The sequence below is a fragment of the Rana temporaria genome, chromosome 2 (assembly GCF_905171775.1).
Source record: "Rana temporaria chromosome 2, aRanTem1.1, whole genome shotgun sequence".
NCBI lineage: Eukaryota > Metazoa > Chordata > Amphibia > Anura > Ranidae > Rana > Rana temporaria.
In genome coordinates, this window is record NC_053490.1 from 363,675,361 (window position 1) to 363,697,676 (window position 22,316).

Here is a 22,316-nt window from a genome sequence, read left to right on the forward strand (position 1 = left end):
TTGCAAAGTGAGCATGGTTTGCTCCTTTAGCAAATCAACCATTTGTGTCTAATGGTGGCAATTCCTAATTTTCACTGAAATATATGGTGCTTTACACTTTAATAGATATATTCTGTTTCATTTTATTGAAAATAACTAACTGATTCTGTGGATCAGTCACATAGATAGAAATAGGGATACGACGGCGTATCAGCAGATACGCCGTCGTATCCCTTTTGTGGATCTGGCCCTAACTTTTTTTGACATATTATAAAAATGTCTAATCTGTAATTTGATGCCTTTTGGATATTTTTCCATCTTTCCTTGGCTTCGTTATGCACATTAACCACTTGCTTACTGGGCACATATACCCCCCTCCTTCCCAGGTGAAATTTCAGCTTTCGGCACTGCATCGCTTTAACTAACAATTGCGCGGTCGTGCGACGTGGCTCCCAAACAAAATTGACGTCCTTTTTTCCCCACAAATAGAGCTTTCTTTTGGTGGTATTTGATCGCCTGTGCGGTTTTTATTTTTTGTGCTATAAACAAAAAAGTGCGACAATTTTGAAAAAAATACAATATTTTTTACTTGTTGCTATAATAAATATCCCAATAAAAAAAAAAAAAAAAAAAAAATTTCTCAGTTTAGGCCGATACGTATTCTTCTACATATTTTTGGTTAAAAAAAAAAAATCGCAATAAGCGACTGGTTTGCGCAAAAGTTATAGCGCCTACAAAATAGGGGACAGAATTATTATGTTTTATAATTTTTTTTTTTTTACTAGAAATGGTGGCGATCTGCGACGTTAAGGCGGACACATCGGACACTTTTGACACATTTTTGGCGCCATTCACATTTATACTGCGATCAATGCTATAAATATGCACTAATTACAGTATAAATGTGACTGGCATTGAAGGGGTTAACACTAGGGGGTGAGGAAGGGGTTAAATGTATTCCCTGCATTGTGTTCTAACTGTAGGTGGAGGGGGTGACTGGGGGGGGGTGACCGATCTATGTCCCTATGTACAAGGGACACAGATCGGTCTCCTCTCCAGAGACAGGACGCTGTCTCTGTGTAAAACGGCAATGAGAGATGATCTCATATGTTTACATATGAGATCATCTCACCCCCCTGCTTTCTGGTAGCTCAGACATGTTGTATAAATTCTGCACTTTGAATAGATGTAGAGAAAAGGAGATTGCAGATAAACTGGTACAACGTAGGACAGTCACTTTACTGGGTATATGTAAGGGTTTATAACCAGTTTAAATTAACCTGTTACACCCCTCTATGCCTATTTTTTTTTTAAACCTTTTCCCTAAACATAATCCAGTTTTAACCATTTAGTCTCTATTGTATAATCTCTTAATTTGATAGTAATATTTTCACTTTTGCTTACCACAATTGGCACTCTCCGGATTGTTGTGTATCTCTCATGGAAAATCAAGTAAATCACCAATGCGAACATAGAGTAGAGGAAAGCAAAGACGGATAATGTCACAAAGAATTCAGCCGGTGCAGAGAAATCGCCTGAGAGGTGCAAGACGCGGGCTTCAGTATCACCACATGGTGGCATCTCATAGCGTTGCCGGTACAACCTAGAGCAAACATACACAATGTAAAGCATGCTACATAAACTAACAGTACTAAAAATGGTTGTTCGATAAGTATCATAGGGAGCCTGATGTAATAAATATGTGCTAATAGTAACATTTTGTTTGGGCCAACCAGTCAGATCTATCTGTCATTTAAACACCCCAGGCTGGAAAATCAATCAGGAATTTTACCCTTATCACATTGTTTATTCATCAGCTACTAAGGGGTGATTTACAGTGGTATGGCTTGTGACATTTCATGTGACAGGATTATCTTATTCCTGAGTGTTCTCTGCAGGGTAGACTGAAACATGCAGTGTAGGTGCAGAGTAAAGCGATGACGGCAATTTTCTGTGGCAAGTGGATACCATTCTTCATTATAAATAGGGTCCTTGGTGTTTAAAAAAATAAATCTTACAGGATAACTCAAAAAAATTAGCAAATTAAAAAATTATATAGCATATACAGTTGCCATATTGAAATGTAAAGTTATTAAAATTATCCTTTTTCATTCTGCAGAATTTCACTAGAAATGTAATTCTGTTTGCAACATCTGCTTGTGTGATTGGCTCACTTATTTTCCTATTTAGGACCAGACTTTTTCTTAAGAACATAAACAGGTGGGACTCTATAAAGTTTGTTAAAATCCTTGCAATGTACATTGATCACCCAGGCCTTGTATACACGATCAGTCCAAACTGATGAAAACGGACTGAAGGCTGGAGTCTGATGTGCCTACACACCATCAGTTCAAAATCCGATCGAGTCCAACGCGGTGACGTAAAACACAACGACGTGCTGAAAAAAACGAAGTTCAATGCTTCCAAGCATGCGTCGACTTGATTCTGAGCATGCGCGGGTTTTGAACCGATGCTTTTGCGTACTAACCATCGGTTTTGACCGATCAGTCATCAGTCCATCAGTCCGATTTTAAAGCAAGTTCTAAAACTTTGGACTGAAGGACAAAAGTCTGATGGGCCATACACACGGTAGGTTTGGACTGATGAAACTGAACCTCAGTCCGTTTTCATCAGTTTGGACTGATCGTGTGTACAAGGCCTGAGGCCCCGTACACACGACCGAACATGTCCGCTGAAACTGGTCCCCGGACCAGTTTCCGCGGACATGTTCGGTCGTGTGTAGGGCCTAGCGGACAGGTTTCCAGCGGACAAAAGTTTCTTAGCATGCTAAGAAACTTGTCCGCTGGAAACATGTCCGTCGGACATGTCCGATGGTTAGTACGACTCATCGGACATGTCCGTTGGTTATGACTTATAACCATCGGCCCGAAATCCCGCGCATGCGTCGAATTGATTCGACGCATGCGTGGAAGCATTGAACTTCCAAGTCAGAGAACGTCGGTGTCTTCTACATCACCGCGTTCTCTGTCCGCGGGGATTTTGGTCTGATGGTGTGTACACACATCAGAACAAAAGCTCCCAGCAGACATGTCCGCTGAAAACGGTTCGCGGACCGTTTTCAGCGGACATGTCTGCTCGTGTGTACAAGGCCTCAGAGGTGATTATTTTTTTTATCAACAAAACTCGAGTTAGATAAAAACGAACGTGTTAAAAAACTTAAACAGCCTGAAAAAGCGTAACAAAGGAGGCTTAGAATTAGGTAATAGAAATATAAAATATGTGGGAATGTTTTATAAAGAATTTGTCATTTGTCAGATGCAATAAAATAACATTGGAGGTCTCACCGAGAGAGGGTGTTAGTATAGTATTATAACGTTACTTTAGAATATTATATAAATTCAGCAGCAAAAACTGATTTAGCATAGTAAAGCTATATTTTCAAATCAAATTACAGTAAAAATGACTGTGGATACCATGCTAAGGTTTTACCTGAAAGGATATGAAAAGGACACAGAGATGAGATCTGTGTCTGTCTGTGTTTCTGCAACTTTACACATCACGACTGCTGCTGTTTCTCCAGTGAATGAACCACAACTTCCAAAGGCAAAGATAGCAAAGAGCTATAACAAAGAGGAAATGAGGGAAAGGAAAGAATGAACATTAGAAGCAAGAGAGCTTCATATAAAAAGACAAGAGATGTGTGCACAGAAAGAGCTGATGCTGTGTAAAATGTTTAACCTATACAAATATAGTATATAAAAGTATCTTGCTCTATAATATGTGTAAAAACAATTGCTAATGCCATAATAATAAATGACAAGTAGCAACTTGCAGCATGCAATATATAGGTAGACAGGGTTCAAGCTCTGTGTTTTTTAATGAAAAAAATAAATAAAAATAAATTGAGATGTTTGGGAAAATACTACAATATGGTCACTGGATGGAACTAAGACCCCTTTCACACTGAGGAGTTTTTATCAGGTGGTTTAGCACTAAAAATAGCGCCTAAATACCACCTGAAAAACTTTCACACTGAGGCGATGCGCTGGCAGGAAAGCTCCAAAAGTCCTGCTAGCAGCATCTTTGGAGCGGTGAGAGGAGCGGTGTGTTTACCGTTCCTCCACTGCTCCTTCCTATTGAAAACAATGGAACACCGCGGCTCTACCGCCAGCAATGCGCCACTCTGCAGAGACGCATTGCCAGCGGTATTAACCCTTTTTTGGCCGCTAGCAGGGTTAAAACCACACCACTAGCAGCCGAATACCGCCGCAATTCCGTCAGTATAGTGCCGTTTAAAATATTAGTGCTATACCGCCACCGCACCTCCCGCCCCAGTGTGAAAGGGGCATAAGGGTAATAAATACTTACTTCCTGTGGTTTGACTTCCTATGATTTGAATTTGCACATAACGAATGTACCAGCAGTTTCGCTGGAAGAACTACGCAAACTTTTTTTTTATAAATACACCCCTAAGCTTCACATGGTCGCTGTCTGCCTATAAAATAAATTACATATTGCAAGCTAATATTATTTTCTCTATGTAATACATACATATTGAGGCCAAGATCATAATGCAGAGCACAAAGTAACATTAGACAGGTACAGTACTGTTTTTAGGGCATGTACAAACTGTATGCAAACAGTCTTTATTAGGGTTTATGGTAAAAGTAAGTTGTATATGCATGCAATATGCATGGATGCATTTTAGTGACTTATGTTTGCATAGGTCTGCACAGATCATACATTTGATACTGAAACTATCTGTTACAATGAAATACATTGGAAATAAAAAGTAGAGCTATGATTCCATTGTGGCTGAAGAATACCATAATCCACAAATTGTATTACTAGTTTTCTCACTTTATTGGCATATAGTGATAATTTGTAGATTGCCTTATAAGGTTGATTATTATTTAGTTTGTAACAATGACAGGTTTGGCCTTCATATATTTAGATACGTTTGTTTTCTATATTATGTATTTGTTAAACCAATGTTCTCTCCAGAATTTATTTTAGCTAAGTGAGATGAAAGAGTAAAAACCTTGAGGAAATATTTATAAACTATATTTTTTTTCAGTAATTTTTTTTTTGCAGAAATGTCTTATCTCTATTGTTTATTGATTTTCAGCGCAAAATACAGCAATGCATTTTCTCCATCATTCATTGAGGGACACGGTGCTGGCAATATACAATAAACTGTGGGTTATTCAGACACACACAGAATGACTGGGACAAGGTGAAAATATACATTCTGAATATCTGAATTTCTAATGCCCTGTACACACGATCGGTTCGTCTGATGAAAATGAACTGATGGATTTTTTTCATCAGATATCTGATGAAGCTGACTTTCATCAGTCTTGCCTACACACCATCGGTTAAAAATCTGATCGTGTCCAACGCGGTGATGTAAAACACAACTACGTGCAGAGAAAAATTAAGTTCAATGCTTCCGAGCATGCGTCAACTTGATTCTGAGCATGCATGGATTTTTATAAAAGATAGTGCAGCGCTAATGAAGTCCATCAAATAGTCATCCCAGTGATGTTCAAATGGTGACTAGATGCAATCACATGCAGGTGATGAACGTGGATGAAAGGAACACCTCCACCAATAACAGAAATGGCCTCTCACCTCCCAAGCAGGACCCTCTGTTAGACAGGGTCAATTACGTGTTCCCATAGGGATATATCCAGGCAATACTGCAACAACGATAAATCCAAGACCAGGAGCTCATATGTACAGGAAAACGCCAAAGGGAAGTGGATCCATTCATAAAAAAAGAGGACATACCATAGTGTTCTCCATATATAAACAGTTTTAATGAAATAACATTTTTAAAAACTCACAATCATAGGCACTAATCCAATGCCAGGATGTACAGCGAGGAACTAGTGTGATAGTGGACGACAGCGGGTGATGTCACGTCGTATCCCTACCGAACGTTACGTCCCTAGGGCGGGACTTCTTCAGCTGAAGAAGTCCCGCCCTAGGGACGTAACGTTCGGTAGGGATAAGACTGTTGGTGGAGGTGTTCCTTTCATCCACGTTCATCACCTGCATGTGATTGCATCTAGTCACCATTTGAACATCACTGGGATGACTATTTGATGGACTTCATTAGCGCTGCACTATCTTTTATATATTTTGTTCCAGGAACTTTTTGAATTGATTCCTAGTGTTCAGCAGCTGAACTATTTTGTACTTATATTATTGTGCTGATTAGCTTTTCTTATATTTTTATGCATTGATTTTTGACCGATGGACTTCCACACAGACGATCGGTTTTTTAATCATACGAAAATTTTTAAACAGGTTCTATTTTTTTTCAACAATTGGAAAAAAACTGATGGGGCCCACACACGATCGGTTCGTCCGATGAAAACGGTCCATCGGTTCTTTTCATCAGACGAACCGATCGTGTGTACAGGGCATATAAGTCTCTTTAACCAGCCAATGAGCACACTATTTTACTGGTTGATGAATAATAGGTTATTTCACTGATTCCTGTCAACCTGCAGCTGAATGAATCATGACAGATATCAGAAATCACAGAAGTTTCTGCAGTCTGCCAAAGAGTTTAGCTTTTTACCAGTTATATTAAGCAGGTCTCTATGTGGCAGCCCTGTAAGAGGCTCTGTTTCTGCAGTGGCATACCTGGACAGTTCTAGCACATTCAACTCCAGATAAATTTGCCAGGCTTTTCAATCATATGCAATGCAGCTTCAAGATCCTCATTTCCCTATTACTGCACACTCAACCAGAGCATTAGGTCCTTTCGGGATGTTAATTGTGGCCATAAAGCGTTAAAGGTTGCCCTCTTTTCTGTCTGGGCTGATTCCCTCTCCTTGTTATTGTTGGATGTTCTTGTCCAAACTTCAGTTTTGTTACTGCTTTTGGACATCCCACAGGTAATTGAATATTACCACCACTGTGTCCTTCAATGAACCAGGCAATTGGAAAAAAAAAATGTTATGACGACTTCATTGAGGGACACGGGTTTCTCCCCAATTGGGTGGGGTAATAAAGGCTGTTGCCTTCCCTATTTTCCTCTTATCTTTCATACTACTTTTCTACAACTGTGGCTGCATTGTTGGTACGGGTTATAGCTAATAAAAAGGCTGGTCACACGTATGTTTTTTAATAATAAAGTTTTTATTGTGATTGTAAAACACATGTGCGGACGCAACGGCTCCAGTAACAGAAAATTCTGAGAAATGTATCTGGTTGAAAGAGATCACATGTAACATATGGTACCTAATTTGGCAATGAATATATAGTTACTTATGTTGTATACCTTATATGACTAGTATCCTGGGTAAGCTACGTTTGGATTACCACAGAAGCGGTAGAGCTTTTTATCTATAAAGTCTCTGTTCTCCTTATCCCATCAGAGATTGTCCAGTTTTACTATATAGAATTGTTGTTATGAACATAAATTTGGCATAATTGTGAAAAATAAATCAGAAACCTGAGGATAAAGATGTTGATCTGCGGATCAATGGGGACATCTTAGGGAATTTAAGGAAGGGAGAGGGGCAACCTAAATGGTGCTTAGTGTTGAGGTGGGGAGGGGGGGGGGCAAGAGTTCTACCCTCCTCTCCCACCAGAAATTGTTGAGGGTAATTAAAGTTATTTGTTGGATATATTTCTTGGTCGTAACAAAATGCAGCCAACATGACCATATTTTCCAACATTTGGAGGGGGCATCCTTCGCTTGGTGTACATGTTCCTCCATTTCTTAGTTCTTTTTTTAACCTGATGTTCAAATGCTCCTTTAGGTGGCAGCATGACCCACAGGTAAAAAATATATAACCAACAATGTGCATGTCAGTTGAACGCAGGGAAATTTAAAAAATCTGCAGTTTCTCTAAACATACTACAAAGTAAGAGTAAATATATGGCTCTTCCTACAAAAGACAATGCAACATAAAACTGTGAATAGGTGATGCAATAAAAAGCAAATTAGAGTTAACCCTCCAAGTTTGACCTTCTGCACTTCCTGCTGATCTCTGCTTCAGCAGAGCCTCTATCTGGGTACAAAGTCCATGGGACAGTACCACTTGGATCTCTTGGCAATAGTATGCCTCTGTGAGTCTTAACTTGGACAGCGGACATTGATGCAATGTGGGTGTGTTCACCTGGTTATTTTCTCCTGCTACTGTAAGGCCGCATACACACGGTCGATCCATCCGATGAGAATGGTCCGACGGACCGTTTTCATTGGTTCACCGCTGAAGCAGAGTGATGGCCTGATGTGCGTACACACCATCGTTCCAAAAACCAATCGGGTCAGAACGCGGTGACGTAAAACACACACGACGTGCTGAAAAAAAACGAAGTTCATTGCTTCCAAGCATGCGTCGACTTGATTCTGAGCATGCGCGGGTTTTGAACCGATGCTTTTGTGTACTAACCATCGGTTTGGACCTATCGGTCAGCGGTCCATCGGTTCGATTTTAAAGCAAGTTCTCTAACTTTTGTCCGAAGGACAAAAGACCGATGGGGCGTACACACGGACGGTTTGGACCGATGAAACTGAACTTCGGTCCGTTTTCATCGGTTTGGACCGATGGTGTGTACGCGGCCTAAGAGCTAAGCTGGAGAGTTTGCAGCCAACTAAAGCTGTGATGGTTCTTTTAAATAGATACAACCTCTGGCCTTCTTTAGATTATTCCTCAATTCTCACATAATGTCTGAATAGAGAAAGGGTGCAAGTTGCCTTTCTGATGCTGGAAGACCCTGATTTACACTTTTGTTGTGCCCGATACATTGTTACGTGGTCAAGTGGAGCCACTTTGAGATGCTTGCAGAACCCTATTTGGCCTATCCCATTTCACTTCCACCTCAAATCACCTAGATATCCTACAGCTAATGTATTTGTTACCCACAGTTATTCTTAATGCTAGAGGGTTTTCTGTCTAAGCTGACTAAGGTCAGGTTTTTGGTGTGTGTCCTGATCATAGAAGCTGTGGTGTATTTAGGTTTTGTGCTGCTCTAGGCCTGACTCAACTAGTGCACCCCCTAATTTAACTGACCCACCTCTTTCTGTTTAAGACCCGCCCTGAAATTTTCGAGTGGGGACACTAGTTCTGAGGGCCTGTGGGGGGTCAAAGGATTCCCTTAATTTGCATAATTTCCTCTCACTTCCTGTTTGGCTATGGGGCAGGAAGTGAGGGGAAATCTCTGCAATGGGACAGGGATGGTAAAAAATAAACTGACAGGAGCTTTAACCCTCCCTTATTAGATCCAAAATTATAAGCCTATAGTTCTACTTAAAGCACAAATTTCTGGAAGTTTTATGGAGAGGACTAAGAAGATATAACCATGCCAATGGTGCAGCAGAAAACATATAGCACAGTGAGGAAGGTTTGTGGTCCAGGATGATAGGACAGTCAAAATTAGAACCGGCGCCCCCCACAGTTGCATAATGCCAGCCGCACGCATACCGGAAGCAGTGCACCCGCTTTATGGGGACACTAGACTAATTTGCCTCTCAGCCCAGTCCACCCCATAAGACTGGCGCTACACTAACAGTGTCGCCGGCGTGGACTCTTTCTGTGCTGCCCCCCTGCAAAGTGCTGCCCTAGGCCTGGGCCTTGTTGGCCTAGGCCAGGAAACAGCGCTGCATAGAAGCTTCCAAAAGACACTGCTACCTACCCCATTCCTCTCTAAATCTAATTCAGAATATTTGGTCTCCAGAGGGCCTCAGCCACTGTGCACAGTTATCATGAAGATTCCTTCCCTTCCCTATCATTGACTACAATTTTTTACCATATGGAACGTTATTGATACCCTTATCCAGGCTTTACCTCAGGCTCTCAAGATTGGAAAGCCATAGTGCAGGAAAACAGCTGGGCTTTTGCAGACACCAGCATTCTGCAATGTGTTTCTCTAGTTCAACAATTTAATGACATAAGTGCTAGAAAGTTGATACAGCCTGACAGAGCTTTTGCCACTTCAAAAGATCTTCTCTTAACTTCTCTCCATTCCCAGAGGACTTAATGTAGAAGTGGATAGTGCCACTATCAGTGGCCCAACGTGTATCTCACTATAACAAGGGAGAGGTCATTCCTGTTGTGGACTCATATCCTTTAAAGATTTGCCAGACAAATACAAGAGCCCTATTTTTTATACTTCCAGATCTGCTTTCATACCAGTTCTCTTTTGTACTTGGGTCTTCTAGGCTAGAATGGGCTGGAGTGCAGTGTCAGTCTTTGAGAGTTCTCAGCATTTGGTTGATATGATTACCCATTTGAATATTTTCAATAAGTGGTTGCCCATAACAGCTTTGCAGCTGTGGTCTTTTGGAGGGTCCTTTGGATTAAAATGCATGTACTGTATTGATTTGTATTGTGACTGTACTGTCTTCCCCGATGTAAAGCGCTGCGCAAACCGTTTGCGCTATATAAATCATGTATAATAATAATAATGTAAAGTAGTTTTGGATGGAGAAGGGAAGGATTAAAACCTTGCCTTGTTTTTATTGCCATCTGTGTCCCCATTGGGTAGATTCACCCTCTCTATTTGTTCTGGTGGCCATTGTCACCAAGGTAGATTGTCTGGGAATGCACTTTAAGTGTGGGTCTGTGGACCAGACTTCCAAGAGATCCTTTGATCCCTTCGAACATTGACTGCATTTGATTTGGTGCAATCACTGTTTGACTGAGATATTTTCGTCCAGCTCTTTCAATTTTCGGAATTGAAGTTTTTAAAGCTAAGTGGCGCCACAGCTTTAATTTCCGCAGATTCAGCAGAAATAAGCTGAAATTCAAGCAAGGCATGGGTAGCATTATGCCCTAAAACATAGCCTGCAGATTACACTGCATTCCTTGCAAAGTTACAGGTAGCTCGGAAATTGTCAGAAATCCTCCCTGGTTTTGCCACAATTCTATTTCAATGTCTTTTTAGCCTTCAAAGAAGCTTAAACGGCTCAGGCTTCAAGTCAGGATCACTCAGAGTTAGTTAAGCTCATCACTTTGCAGATGCATGCGAGTTCTGGGAGCTACTGGTATCGCTGTTTGAGGTGATTCCCTTTGCTTAGTTCCTCACTTCAGCACTGCATGAGGGCCTGCTATCTAGATGGATAAGTCCTCTCTTTCCTAGCAGTGGGAAATGTCTCTTATTCCACACCAAGCTGTACTATGGTGGTTTGGTCTCTGATTGAGTTGCAGGGCTGCTCTTTTTTTTTCTCTTTACAGCATGACTATTGAAGAAACACCTGGAAACCCTTCTTTAGATGGTGCAAGGCCCTTGATCCTAGGGTTTTCTCATTCGCTTGAATTATTACTTTCTGCCAGTCTGGCATTGATCAGCATCTGGGCTGACTATTAAGTGCCAGATATTGGCTCTGGCAATCTTGTTTTAGTATGTCTGTCTTCTCATTTATTGGCCTGCACCTCTGTCAAAGGTGTTTTTTTACACTGTTCCACCTATCAAATTCCCATGGGTCCTTAATTTGGTGATATCTGTGCTTTAGAGCCCCCTTTTTGATGCACGACACAAAGTTATTTTTTACGACTATCTGAGAAGGAGGCGTTTCTCATTGCCATCAATTTGGTTAGGCGTGTATCTGATCGTGTGGCTCTGCCTTGTAAATCGTACTTTTTTAACAAATTTCATGTCCTTCTTCTACCTTAATGTACTACCTAATGTAGTTACTGTACATGGTCTCTGGTTGAAAAAAAAAGACACAAGACCCCCAGCAGGGGTGTATTTAGGTTTTGTGCTGCCCTAGGCCTGGTGAATCTCACGCACCCCCTACTTTATATATGACGCACCCCTTCCTTTTTAAGACCCCGCCCTGTCATTTTCATGGGATGGGGACAGGGGGGGGCGCGGAGGGATGGGGACAGGGGGGACGGGGACAGAGCATCTTTTAATTTGGGGGGAGAGGGTGGTATGGGGATATGTGCTGGGGAGTGATTTGAGTGGGAAGAATATGTGCTTTTCCGCCGCCCCCAGCAAAGTGCCGCCCTAGGCCTGGGCCTTGTCGTCCTAGGCCATAATACATCTCTGACCCCCAGTTCAACCAATAGAAGAAAAAAAACACACACACACACACAAATAGAAAACCTCCATATACACATTCCTATACCCACAGTTGATCCAGAGTAAGTGACTGTGTTACGATCCTAGATGTGGTACAGGCAGGGCCGGCCTTTGCGGTGTGCGGGTTGTGCGGTCGCTCAGGGCGCCATAGCAACATGGGCGCCTGACGACCTGCACAGATTCCGATGGTCACAGTCAGATTCGGCGGCGCAGCGCGGCGCCCGGCGCCCCCCCCCTGCGTGACTGAATAAGACTTAGCGCCGTTAGCGGGCGCCGGGTGGCATGCTTGGTGACAGCCGGGAGGCAGCGGCAGACACACAGCAGGCATGGAGGGTGCAAGTCGCACCCGAGTGAGCCGTCAGCACACCCGAGACCCGGCAGCAATAACCCCCCCCTTTGCAGCGCCGCGGGTCTGATGAGTCTCAGCTGCCTGTGACTGTGTGTCTCAGTCACAGGCAGCCCAGCACAGTGCACTGAGTGCAGCCGCCTCCCCCTTTTCCTGTGCTGTGTGTGTGCAGCACGTGGCTCAAATGATCTGTATTGTGTGCGATTGTGGGGGGGTCTGTATTGTGTGGGGGGGGGCTGTATTGTGTGTGGGGGGGTCTGTATTGTGTGTGGGGGTTCTGCATTGTGGGGTGGGTCTGTATTGTGTGTGTGTGTGGGGGGGGGGTTCTGCATTGTGGGGGGGTCTGTATTGTGTGTGGGGGGGGGGTTTTGCATTGTGGGGGGGTCTGTATTGTGTGTGTGTGGGGGGGGGGGGTTCTGCATTGTGGGGGGTCTGTATTGTGTGTGTGTGTGTGGGGGGGGGGGGTTCTGCATTGTGGGGGGGTCTGTATTGTGTGGGGGGGTTCTGCATTGTGGGGGGGTCTGTATTGTGTGTGTGGTTCTGCATTGTGGGGGGTCTGTATTGTGTGTGTGTGGGGGGGGGGTTCTGCATTGTGGGGGGGTCTGTATTGTGTGTGGTTCTGCATTGTGGGGGGGTCTGTATTGTGTGTGTGGGGGGGTTCTGCATTGTGGGGGGGTCTGTATTGTGTGTGGTTCTGCATTGTGGGGGGGTCTGTATTGTGTGTGGTTCTGCCTTGTGGGGGGGTCTGTATTGTGTGGGGGGGGTCTGTATTGTGTGTGGGGGGGTCTGTATTGTATGTGGGGGGGGTCTGTATTGTGTGTGTGGGGGGGTCTGTATTGTGTGTGTGTGGGGGGGGTTCTGCATTGTGGGGGGGTCTGTATTGTGTGTGTGTGGGGGGGGTTCTGTATTGTGTGTGTGTGGGGGGGGGGGGGGTTCTGCATTGTGGGGGGGTCTGTATTGTGTGGGGGGGTTCTGCATTGTGGGGGGTCTATATTGTGTGTGTGGGGGGGGGTGGGGGTTCTGCATTGTGGGGGGGTCTGTATTGTGTGTGTGTGGGGGGGGGGTTCTGCATTGTGGGGGGGTCTGTATTGTGTGTGGTTCTGCATTGTGGGGGGGTCTGTATTGTGTGTGTGGGGGGGGTTCTGCATTGTGGGGGGGTCTGTATTGTGTGTGGTTCTGCATTGTGGGGGGTCTGTATTGTGTGTGGTTCTGCCTTGTGGGGGGGTCTGTATTGTGTGGGGGGGGTCTGTATTGTGTGTGGGGGGGTCTGTATTGTATGTGGGGGGGTCTGTATTGTGTGTGTGGGGGGGGGGTCTGTATTGTGTGTGTGTGGGGGGGGGGGTTCTGCATTGTGGGGGGGTCTGTATTGTGTGTGTGTGGGGGGGTTCTGTATTGTGTGTGTGTGGGGGGGGGGGTTCTGCATTGTGGGGGGGTCTGTATTGTGTGGGGGGGTTCTGCATTGTGGGGGGTCTGTATTGTGTGTGTGTGTGGGGGGGGGTTCTGCATTGTGGGGGGGTCTGTATTGTGTGTGGTTCTGCATTGTGGGGGGTCTGTATTGTGTGTGTGTGTGGGGGGGGGGGGTTCTGCATTGTGGGGGGGGCTGTATTGTGTGTGGTTCTGCCTTGTGGGGGGGTCTGTATTGTGTGTGTGGGGGGGTTCTGCATTGTGGGGGGGTCTGTATTGTGTGGGGGGTTCTGCATTGTGGGGGGGGTCTGTATTGTGTGTGTGTGTGGGGGGGGGGTTCTGCATTGTGGGGGGGGGTCTGTATTGTGTGTGGTTCTGCATTGTGGGGGGGTCTGTATTGTGTGTGGTTCTGCATTGTGGGGGGGGGGTCTGTATTGTGGGGGGGGTTATGTATTGTAGGGGGGAGGGGGTTCTGTACTGTAGGGGGGAGGGGGTTATGTATTGTAGGGGGGAGGGGGTTCTGCATTGTGGGGGGATCTGTATTGTGTGTGGGTGGGTCTGTATTGTAAGGGGGTTTGCACTGTAGGGGGGACTGTAGGGGGATGGGTCTGCACTGTAGGGGGGTCTGCGTGACATGCAGGGGGTCCAGAACGGTTAGGGGGGTGTCTGTGTAACATATAGGTGTCTAGAGCTGTGGGGGGCTGTGTAATGTAAAGTGATGCAGGGTGTTGTATAATGTAAAGGGGTCCAGAGGTGCAGTTGTGGAGAGGGGTACACAGTAGTGACAGAGATATTGAAGGATGCAGGGGGCACAGTGGGATTTTAAATTTTACCGTGGGGGGGGGGGGCAGATATAGGATCCGTCCCGGGTGCCAAATGCTCTAGGTACAGCCAGGCCACAGGCGGATTCTGCAGGAATGAAAGCGTGGGCGGCTGTCCCTGCCATGTTAGGAGTCGGAGATCACTGTCACTGGCAGTCTGTGGGTTACTCATTAAGATTGCCGCCGCTCGGCAACAGTGCGGCGGCCATCTTTAAAACTGGACAAAGTACTGGCAGGCCACAGGCGTGGGCGGCTGTCCTTGCCTTGCTATGAGGAGCAGGAATGAGGAGCTCATATGCCATGCGCACTGAGAAGACAAAGGAGCGCAAGAATCCACAGAAGCAGGTGGCAGATGTAAAAACTTTTTTCTGTAAGTAAATTCTTTTTTTATAAATGCAGTGTACTGCTTATTGTCTGTTTTTGTATTTTCCTATTTAAATAGGGTGTTTCTTAACCTCCTGGGCGGTGTTCCCGAGTCTGACTCGGGGTGAGATTTTTGGGCTAGGATCGGTAACCCCGAGTCAGACTCGGGCTCGCCTCGCTGGATGTACAGGGAGTTTTACTTACCTTGTCCCTGGATCCAGCGATGCCACCGCGCTGTGTGAGCGAGCAGGACCTCGCTCGATTCACACAGTGCCTCCGTGTGACGCCGATCTCCGTTCCCTGCGACGTTACGACGCACGGGGACGGAGAACGGCGCCAAATTCAAAAAAGTAAACAAACACTATACATACAGTATACTGTAATCTTATAGATTACAGTACTGTATGTAAAAAAAACACACCCCCCTTGTCCCTAGTGGTCTGTCCTGTGTCATGCATGTCATTTTATATAATAAAAACGTTTCTTTCTCCCTGCAAACTGTAGATTGTCCATAGCAACCAAAAGTGTCCCTTTATGTCAAAAATAGTTTTAGATCAGCTAAAAAACAGCGATAATAAATTATAATCACTTGCAGAATTGTGCGATAGCGATTTGTGGGGAAATTCGTCATAAAAAAAAAAAATAATGACAGCAACAATTCTGCAACTGAGCAAATTTCAGTGATTTTGATTTTTGAATAATTTTTATTATAATTATATTATTATTTGTTATAATTATTTATAATTATTTATTATATTATAATTTATAATTTTGTTTTTAAAAAAATGTCATACCCGGGATGCCTATTAGAAGCTTGTTTGGTCAGATTTAAGTGAGTTATTTCTAAAAATGACAGACCTACAATATAAAACGCCAAATTTCCTTGCAAATAATGGTACCGCTTTCAGCATGTTTTTTCTGAAAGAATCATACCGCCAGGGAGGTTAAAGGAACAGTAAATACAAAAGTTAAAAAATACTTTATTGTAATTATGTTTGATATTTGATAGTAAATTTACAGGTAGTGTTATTATACCATGTGATTTATTTTATATGTGGCGTTATTATAGCGTGTGATTTATAGTATAGGCAGTGTTATTATAGCGTGTGATATACAGTATAGGTGGCGTTATGTGAATAAAAGTTGTATTTTTATCATAGCTTGTAATCTGTTTTTTGGGAATGGAAGGCTTTAAATGGAGCCGGTATTGGAGAAAGGTGTGGACACTGAAAGGGCGTGGTTATGGAGGGCGTGGTTATGGAGGGGTGTGGTTACTGAGGGGCGTGGTCACTAGGGGGCGCTGTAAATCTTTCTCGCACAGGGCGCCTAAAGGCCTAAGGCCGGCCCTGGGTACAGGCAGACAACGTTTTTCAGTCTGCCACTTCTTCTTTCTGGACAGAAAGCTGCATGAAGCCTCTTGGCAATACTGACGATTAGTTCTTTGCCCTCTGCTTAACATTTTTGGACACAGCTTCTACAGTTCAGGTCCTTTTCAAGATGGTTATTAGGAGTTTTTTTTCTTTACTGCAAATCGTCCATTGCTTGCCTTTTCTGAGCTTTTGCAATATGTTCAAAGGTTTAGCCACTAGGTGGGTCTATGTCTTTGAAATTGCTTATTGCCTCAATTCAGGTCTGAAGAATTATAGCTGCAAAGGGTGGGCCAAATCAATATTGAACCCTACAGACTATGACTGGGATGCCATTAAAATTCATCTGCGTGTAAAGGTAAGCGTCCCAATACCTTTTGGTAATATAGTGTGTGTGTATGTGTGTACACACATTATAAATATATATATATATACACATATATTGTAAAGTTCGAGGAACCAGCTAAATTGCAAGACACAGGCTTTTCAATCAAAAAGAGGTTTGTTAAACTTAACCACTTTAGCCCCGGACCATTTGGCTGACAAATGACCGGGCCACTTTTTGCAATTCGGCACTGCGTCGTTTTAACGGACAACTGCGTGGTCGTGCGACGTGGCTCCCAAACAAAATTTATGTCCTTTTTTCCCCACAAATAGAGCTTCATTTTGGTGGTATTTGATCACCTCTGCAGTTTTATTTTTTTGCGCTATAAATCAAAAATAAAGCGCCAATTTTGAAAAAAATACAATATTTTTAACTTTTTGCTATAATAAATATCCCCAAAAAAGAAAAAAGAAATGTCCTCAGTTTAGGCCGATACGTATTCTTCTACATATTTTTGGTAAAAAAAAACCACAATAAGCGTTTATTGATTGATTTGCGCAAAAGTTATAGCATCTACAAAATAGGGGATCGTTTTATAGCATTTTTATTAATATTACTAGTAATGGCGGCGATCAGCGATTTTTATCATGACTGCGACATTATGGCGGACATATGAGTGAGTGAAAAACGTATATAGTGCAACACATGCGAACTGAATCGCCTCTGGGCGCTGAATTCGCTTCCATGCGCAAAGCTGCTTTTCCCTCAGAAGAGATGGGTTTTAATCCTTCTCCTGAAGGCCAAGTGGTTCACCTCCAATCGAATGGTGGTTTTTAGATCGTTACACAGACGAGGTCCCTGGACTGCAAATCTTCGATCTCCTTTGGACTTGTATCTGGCTTTGGGTATCTGGAATAGATTTTGATTGGTGGATCGCAGAACGCGATTGGGGTTGTGAGCTTTTATTTTTTAGCATTAATATTGGGGGGCGTTTCCTTGAATACACTTATGCATTAGGCAGAGTGCCTTGAAAGTGATTCTGTCTTTTCCTGACAACCAATGAAGGGATCTCAGTGAAGGTGAGATTGATTCCCATGTTTTTTTGCCAGTCACTAGTTGAGCGGCCGTATTTTGAACAACTTGCAGACGATTGATTTGGTATTTGGGGAGACCAAGATAGAGGGATATCAGACACTTTTGACGTTATTTTGGGACCATTCACATTTATACAGTGATCAGTGCCATAAAAAAAGAAACTGATACTGTATAAATGTGACTGGCAGTGAAGGGGTTAACCACTAGGGGTCTAGGAAGGGATTAAGTGTGTCCTAGGGAGTGATTCTAACTGTTAGGGGGCGTGGCTACGAGTGACATGTCACTGATTGCTTCTCCCGATGAGAGGGAGCATACGATCAGTGACAGTGTCACTAGGCAGAAAGGGGAGATGCTTGTTTACACTTGCCTCTCCCTGTTCTGCAGCTCAGTGACCTAATCGCGGGACACTGGCGGACATAGAGTCCGTGGGTCCTGTGGGCACGGTCATGAAGCTTGCGGCAGCGCACGCCCAGCCATGCCATTCTGCTGATGTATAAGTGCATGAGCCGGTCGTTAAACAGGTCGGTTAAATAGCTTCACAGCAGAATAAAAAACAGAAAGAAAATTCAGTCTCGCCGACTTGTAGAGCTCAGAACTGCTGTCGCAGTTAAACAGTCCTGGAATTTGTATCGCAGGTAACTTTCCCTGCTAGTAGGTTTCCAGGCAGGACACTGCTGTGCGCTTTCACAGCTATTTACCGTCCACCATCCACCATACTCCTCCACACCCACCTCCAACTTCCTGCCTTGTTTTAAACACACTTCCTCTGACAGGTGAGTTAACCTTTTTGTTTCCTTAAAAGGGACCACAACCCAAACAGAGGTGAAATATAGCGTCCTTCCAGGACCCAGCCACGACGCCCTGTACGATATACACATATACAGTTAGGTCCATATATATTTGGACACAGGCACGATTTTAGATTTTTTCAGGTATTTACCAAAACATATTCAAGTTATAGTTACATAATGGATATGTGCTGAAAGTGTCCACTCTCAGGTATAATTTAAGGGTATGTACATCCAAATCAGAGGAAGGGTTTAGGAATTACAACTCTTAAGAATACCCATCCCCCATTTTCAAGGGACCAAAAGTAATTGGAGAATTGAATCAAAAGCTGTTTCATGGCCAGTGTTATGCCCCTCACTACACGTGACTGATGTGTATTCGGGCACACTGATAACTCTTCTCATACTAATGCATTCCAGTAGTCGCGGAATCCTTATGAACTTTTATTAGCACAAGACAGAGTAAAACTGTAATAGATACAAACAGATTACAATTAATAAACAATAATACAATTAGAGCCTCCCTATCTATCTATCTAGAGAGACAAAGTTGCACGTACCGTAGATGCATCAATATGGCTGACGTGAGATAGAACTCAGCAGACATGTGCTTGCTTGGAAGGAAAAATGAAAAAGAAGGCTCTGGAGGTGCTGCAAAGCCTCATGGGATAGAAATACGGAAGCTTGCATGGACCAAACTAATGAACTATTCTAGCTGACTATATTAACATAGAACTGATGCAATTAAACAGAAAGTCCACTAGATGGCAGCATTGATTTAATTCAAACTAAAGTCAAAACTATGAAGACGATGAGCCTTATAAATGAAGGCATGACTCTCCTCGCCTGGTTTCCCGCGGATACCACACATCATGGCACTCCGGAGGAGAGTAACAAAACAAGTTCGGAAACAGTTCTGAGGAAAAGTTTAGGCTGGCCTTGCCTAATGACTTTGAGTTCGAGTTCAACTTTCCTGACGTGTCCATCTTCACTGCGAAACACTTGGGTTATCAGACCCAAAGGCCACTCGTTTCTCTTTGATTGAGAGTCTTTCATGAGAACAATGGCACCAGGCTCTAAGTTGGGCTTGCTGTCCTGCCATTTGTTCCTGGTCTGTAGATTAGACAAGTATTGTTTCTTCCACTTGTTCCAAAAGGTGTCGGCTAACACTTGTACTCTTTTCCATTGACATCTGTATGAGTCCTTTGGGTCGAGAGTGACTGAAGGGGCTGTGATCACCTCAACTTTCTGAGTGAGCAAAGTGGAAGGTGTAAGCAAGAAAGGATCTTCAGGATCATTGGGTATAGATGTCAAGGGTCTGGCATTCATTATAGCTGATACTTCAGCCATGAAGGTTGTCAGAGTCTCATGCGTGAGTTTTGAAGTTCCCAATTGTAGAAACATTGAATCTAGGATTCTTCGAGCTATACCAATCATACGCTCCCAGGCACCTCCCATGTGAGAAGAGTGTGGGGGGTTAAATGTCCATGTACAACCCTGTTCTGAAAGGTATCTCTCAACATGTTCTGTGTCAAGGTTTGAAGTGATATTCAATTCTTTGCAAGCTCCAACAAAGTTGGTTCCTCTATCAGAGCGTATGTGCTTGACAGGGCCTCTAATAGAGATGAAACGTCTCAGGGCATTGATGAAGCTGGATGTGTCTAAGGACTCAATTACTTCTATGTGTACAGCTCTGATGCACATGCAAGTAAACATGACAGCCCAGCGTTTACTGTTGGCACTGCCTCCTCTGGTTTGACGTGTGATGACAGCCCAAGGCCCAAACACATCAAGACCAACGTTTGTGAAAGGGGGTTCTGTACTGAGACGGTCTGCAGGAAGGTTGGCCATTTTCTGGGTTTGGAAAATACCACAAAGCTTACGACAGGTGATACATTTGAAAATGGTTTTACTCACAAGTGTCTTGGCTCCCACTATCCGGAGTCCAGCCACACGCAAAGATCCTTCCGTGAACAAACGTCCTTGATGTTTTGTCTGTGTGTGGTAGTGTTCCACAAGTAAAGAAGCAACATGGTTATTTGGTATTATGACAGGATTGCTTTCACCAGTATCAAGTCCTGCATTTGAGATGCGCCCTCCAACTCTTAACAGTCCTTCATTGTCTATAAAGGGGTTGAGTTTCCTTAGAGGACAGTTCTTTGGAATGCTCTTGTTATATTGAAGACATTCTAGTGTTAGTGCATAAGTCTCTTGTTGGATACAGCGGATGATTACATTTTTTGCTTCTGTGAGCTCATCTACTGTATATGGCTTGTGGCAATAATGCCAACCTTTGCAACAACTTGGTTTTGTAGGGGTGCCTTTAAAGGATCTGGCTATGTGAACCAAGCAAGCTGTAGCTCTTTGTAAGGATTTCCAAGTGGAGAACTTATCGAAGCGCTTGGATCTCAACAGTTGGTTAGAAATTGTTGTATGTAGTGTGGAAACCTGAGGACGGATGTCTGAGTCAGATTCAGGTTCTAACAGTTCATAAGTCTCCCTTTGTGGAGTGGTAGGCACTGACTTGTACAGGAAGGGTGGTCCTGTGAGCCATGTAGTGTCTTTGAGACGGGATGCTGGCACAGACCTTGTGGCATGATCTGCTGGGTTATGATCAGTTGAGACATAACGCCACTGGGTGGGCTGTGTAGACTTCCTGATCCTTAGGACTCTGTTGTGCACATAGACATAGAATCTCCTACTTTCGTTGTAAATGTAGCCCAACACTACCTTGCTGTCTGTGTAAAACTCTGTATCCTCGAGTTCTATATCCATCTCAGTTGTAATAAGTTCTGCTAGTTCTACTGCTAATACAGCAGCACACAGTTCCAATCTTGGAATGGTGGTTTCAGGACATGGTGCTAGCTTGGCCTTGCCCATAACGAACCCAATATGAATTTGGCCCTCGATGTCTACTGACTTGAGGTAGGTTACTGCTCCTATTGCTTTGACTGAAGCATCGCAGAATACACATAACTTTCTAGACTGAACCCTTTCAGGAGGAAAGTGGGTGTATGGTCTATGTATGTGTAGGTTAGATAAAGTCTTTAAAGAGTCTCTCCATGTTACCCATAATGTCTCTTTCTCAGGAGGTAGTGGAGAATCCCAATCACATGTGTCTGCAGTAAGCTCTCTAAGCATAATCTTACCTTGGACGGTCACCGGTGCTGCGAACCCGAGTGGATCATACAGGCTGTTGATGGTGGATAGGACACCTCGCCGAGTGAAGGGTTTTGGCTCTTGGTCGACCTGAAAGGTAAGGGTGTCAGTCTTGAGGTCCCAGTTGAGTAAAAGGCTGCGTTGCATAGGAAGGGAGTCTGTAGCCAAGTCCAGATCTTTGAAGTCACTGGCATAATCTTGAGAAGGGAAGGCCTCCATGACGACCTTGCTGTTTGATGCTATCTTATGCAGTCTAAGATGTGAAGAGGCAAGTGTGCTTTGAGTCCTCTTGAGTAGACTTATTGCAGCTTCAGGTGAAGAAAGTGATTTCAGACCATCATCTACATAAAAGTCTCTTTCAATAAACTGTGTAACGTCTTTCTCACCTTCTTGAGCGGATAGCTTAAGTCCGTAGATGGCAACAGCAGGGGATGGACTGTTACCAAAAACGTGCACTTTCATGCGGTATTCTGTAATGTCTTTAGTAGGGTCATTGTCTTTGAACCATAGGAATCTCAAGAAGTTCCTGTGTTCTTCCTTGACTTGGAAGCTGTGAAACATTTGCTGTATGTCTGCAACTATGGCAACTGCTTCCTTGCGGAACCTGATGAGAACACCAAGAAGTGTGTTGTTGAGATCTGGTCCCTTTAGGAGGAC

The 22,316-nt window shown here is 43.7% G+C and overlaps 1 protein-coding gene across 1 annotated transcript in view; it reads right to left on the bottom strand.

Annotated features, from left to right (window-relative positions):
- SYPL2 (synaptophysin like 2) overlaps nucleotides 1-22,316 on the bottom strand; it is an 81,822-nt gene that overhangs the window by 22,138 nt on the left and 37,368 nt on the right. Inside the window, exons 4-5 of the mRNA XM_040337649.1 lie at nucleotides 3,430-3,560; nucleotides 1,384-1,582 (exon numbers count right to left, since the gene is read on the bottom strand). Of these exons, the coding sequence (XP_040193583.1) occupies nucleotides 1,384-1,582; nucleotides 3,430-3,560 (330 nt within the window). The remainder of the gene's footprint in view (nucleotides 1-1,383; nucleotides 1,583-3,429; nucleotides 3,561-22,316) is intronic.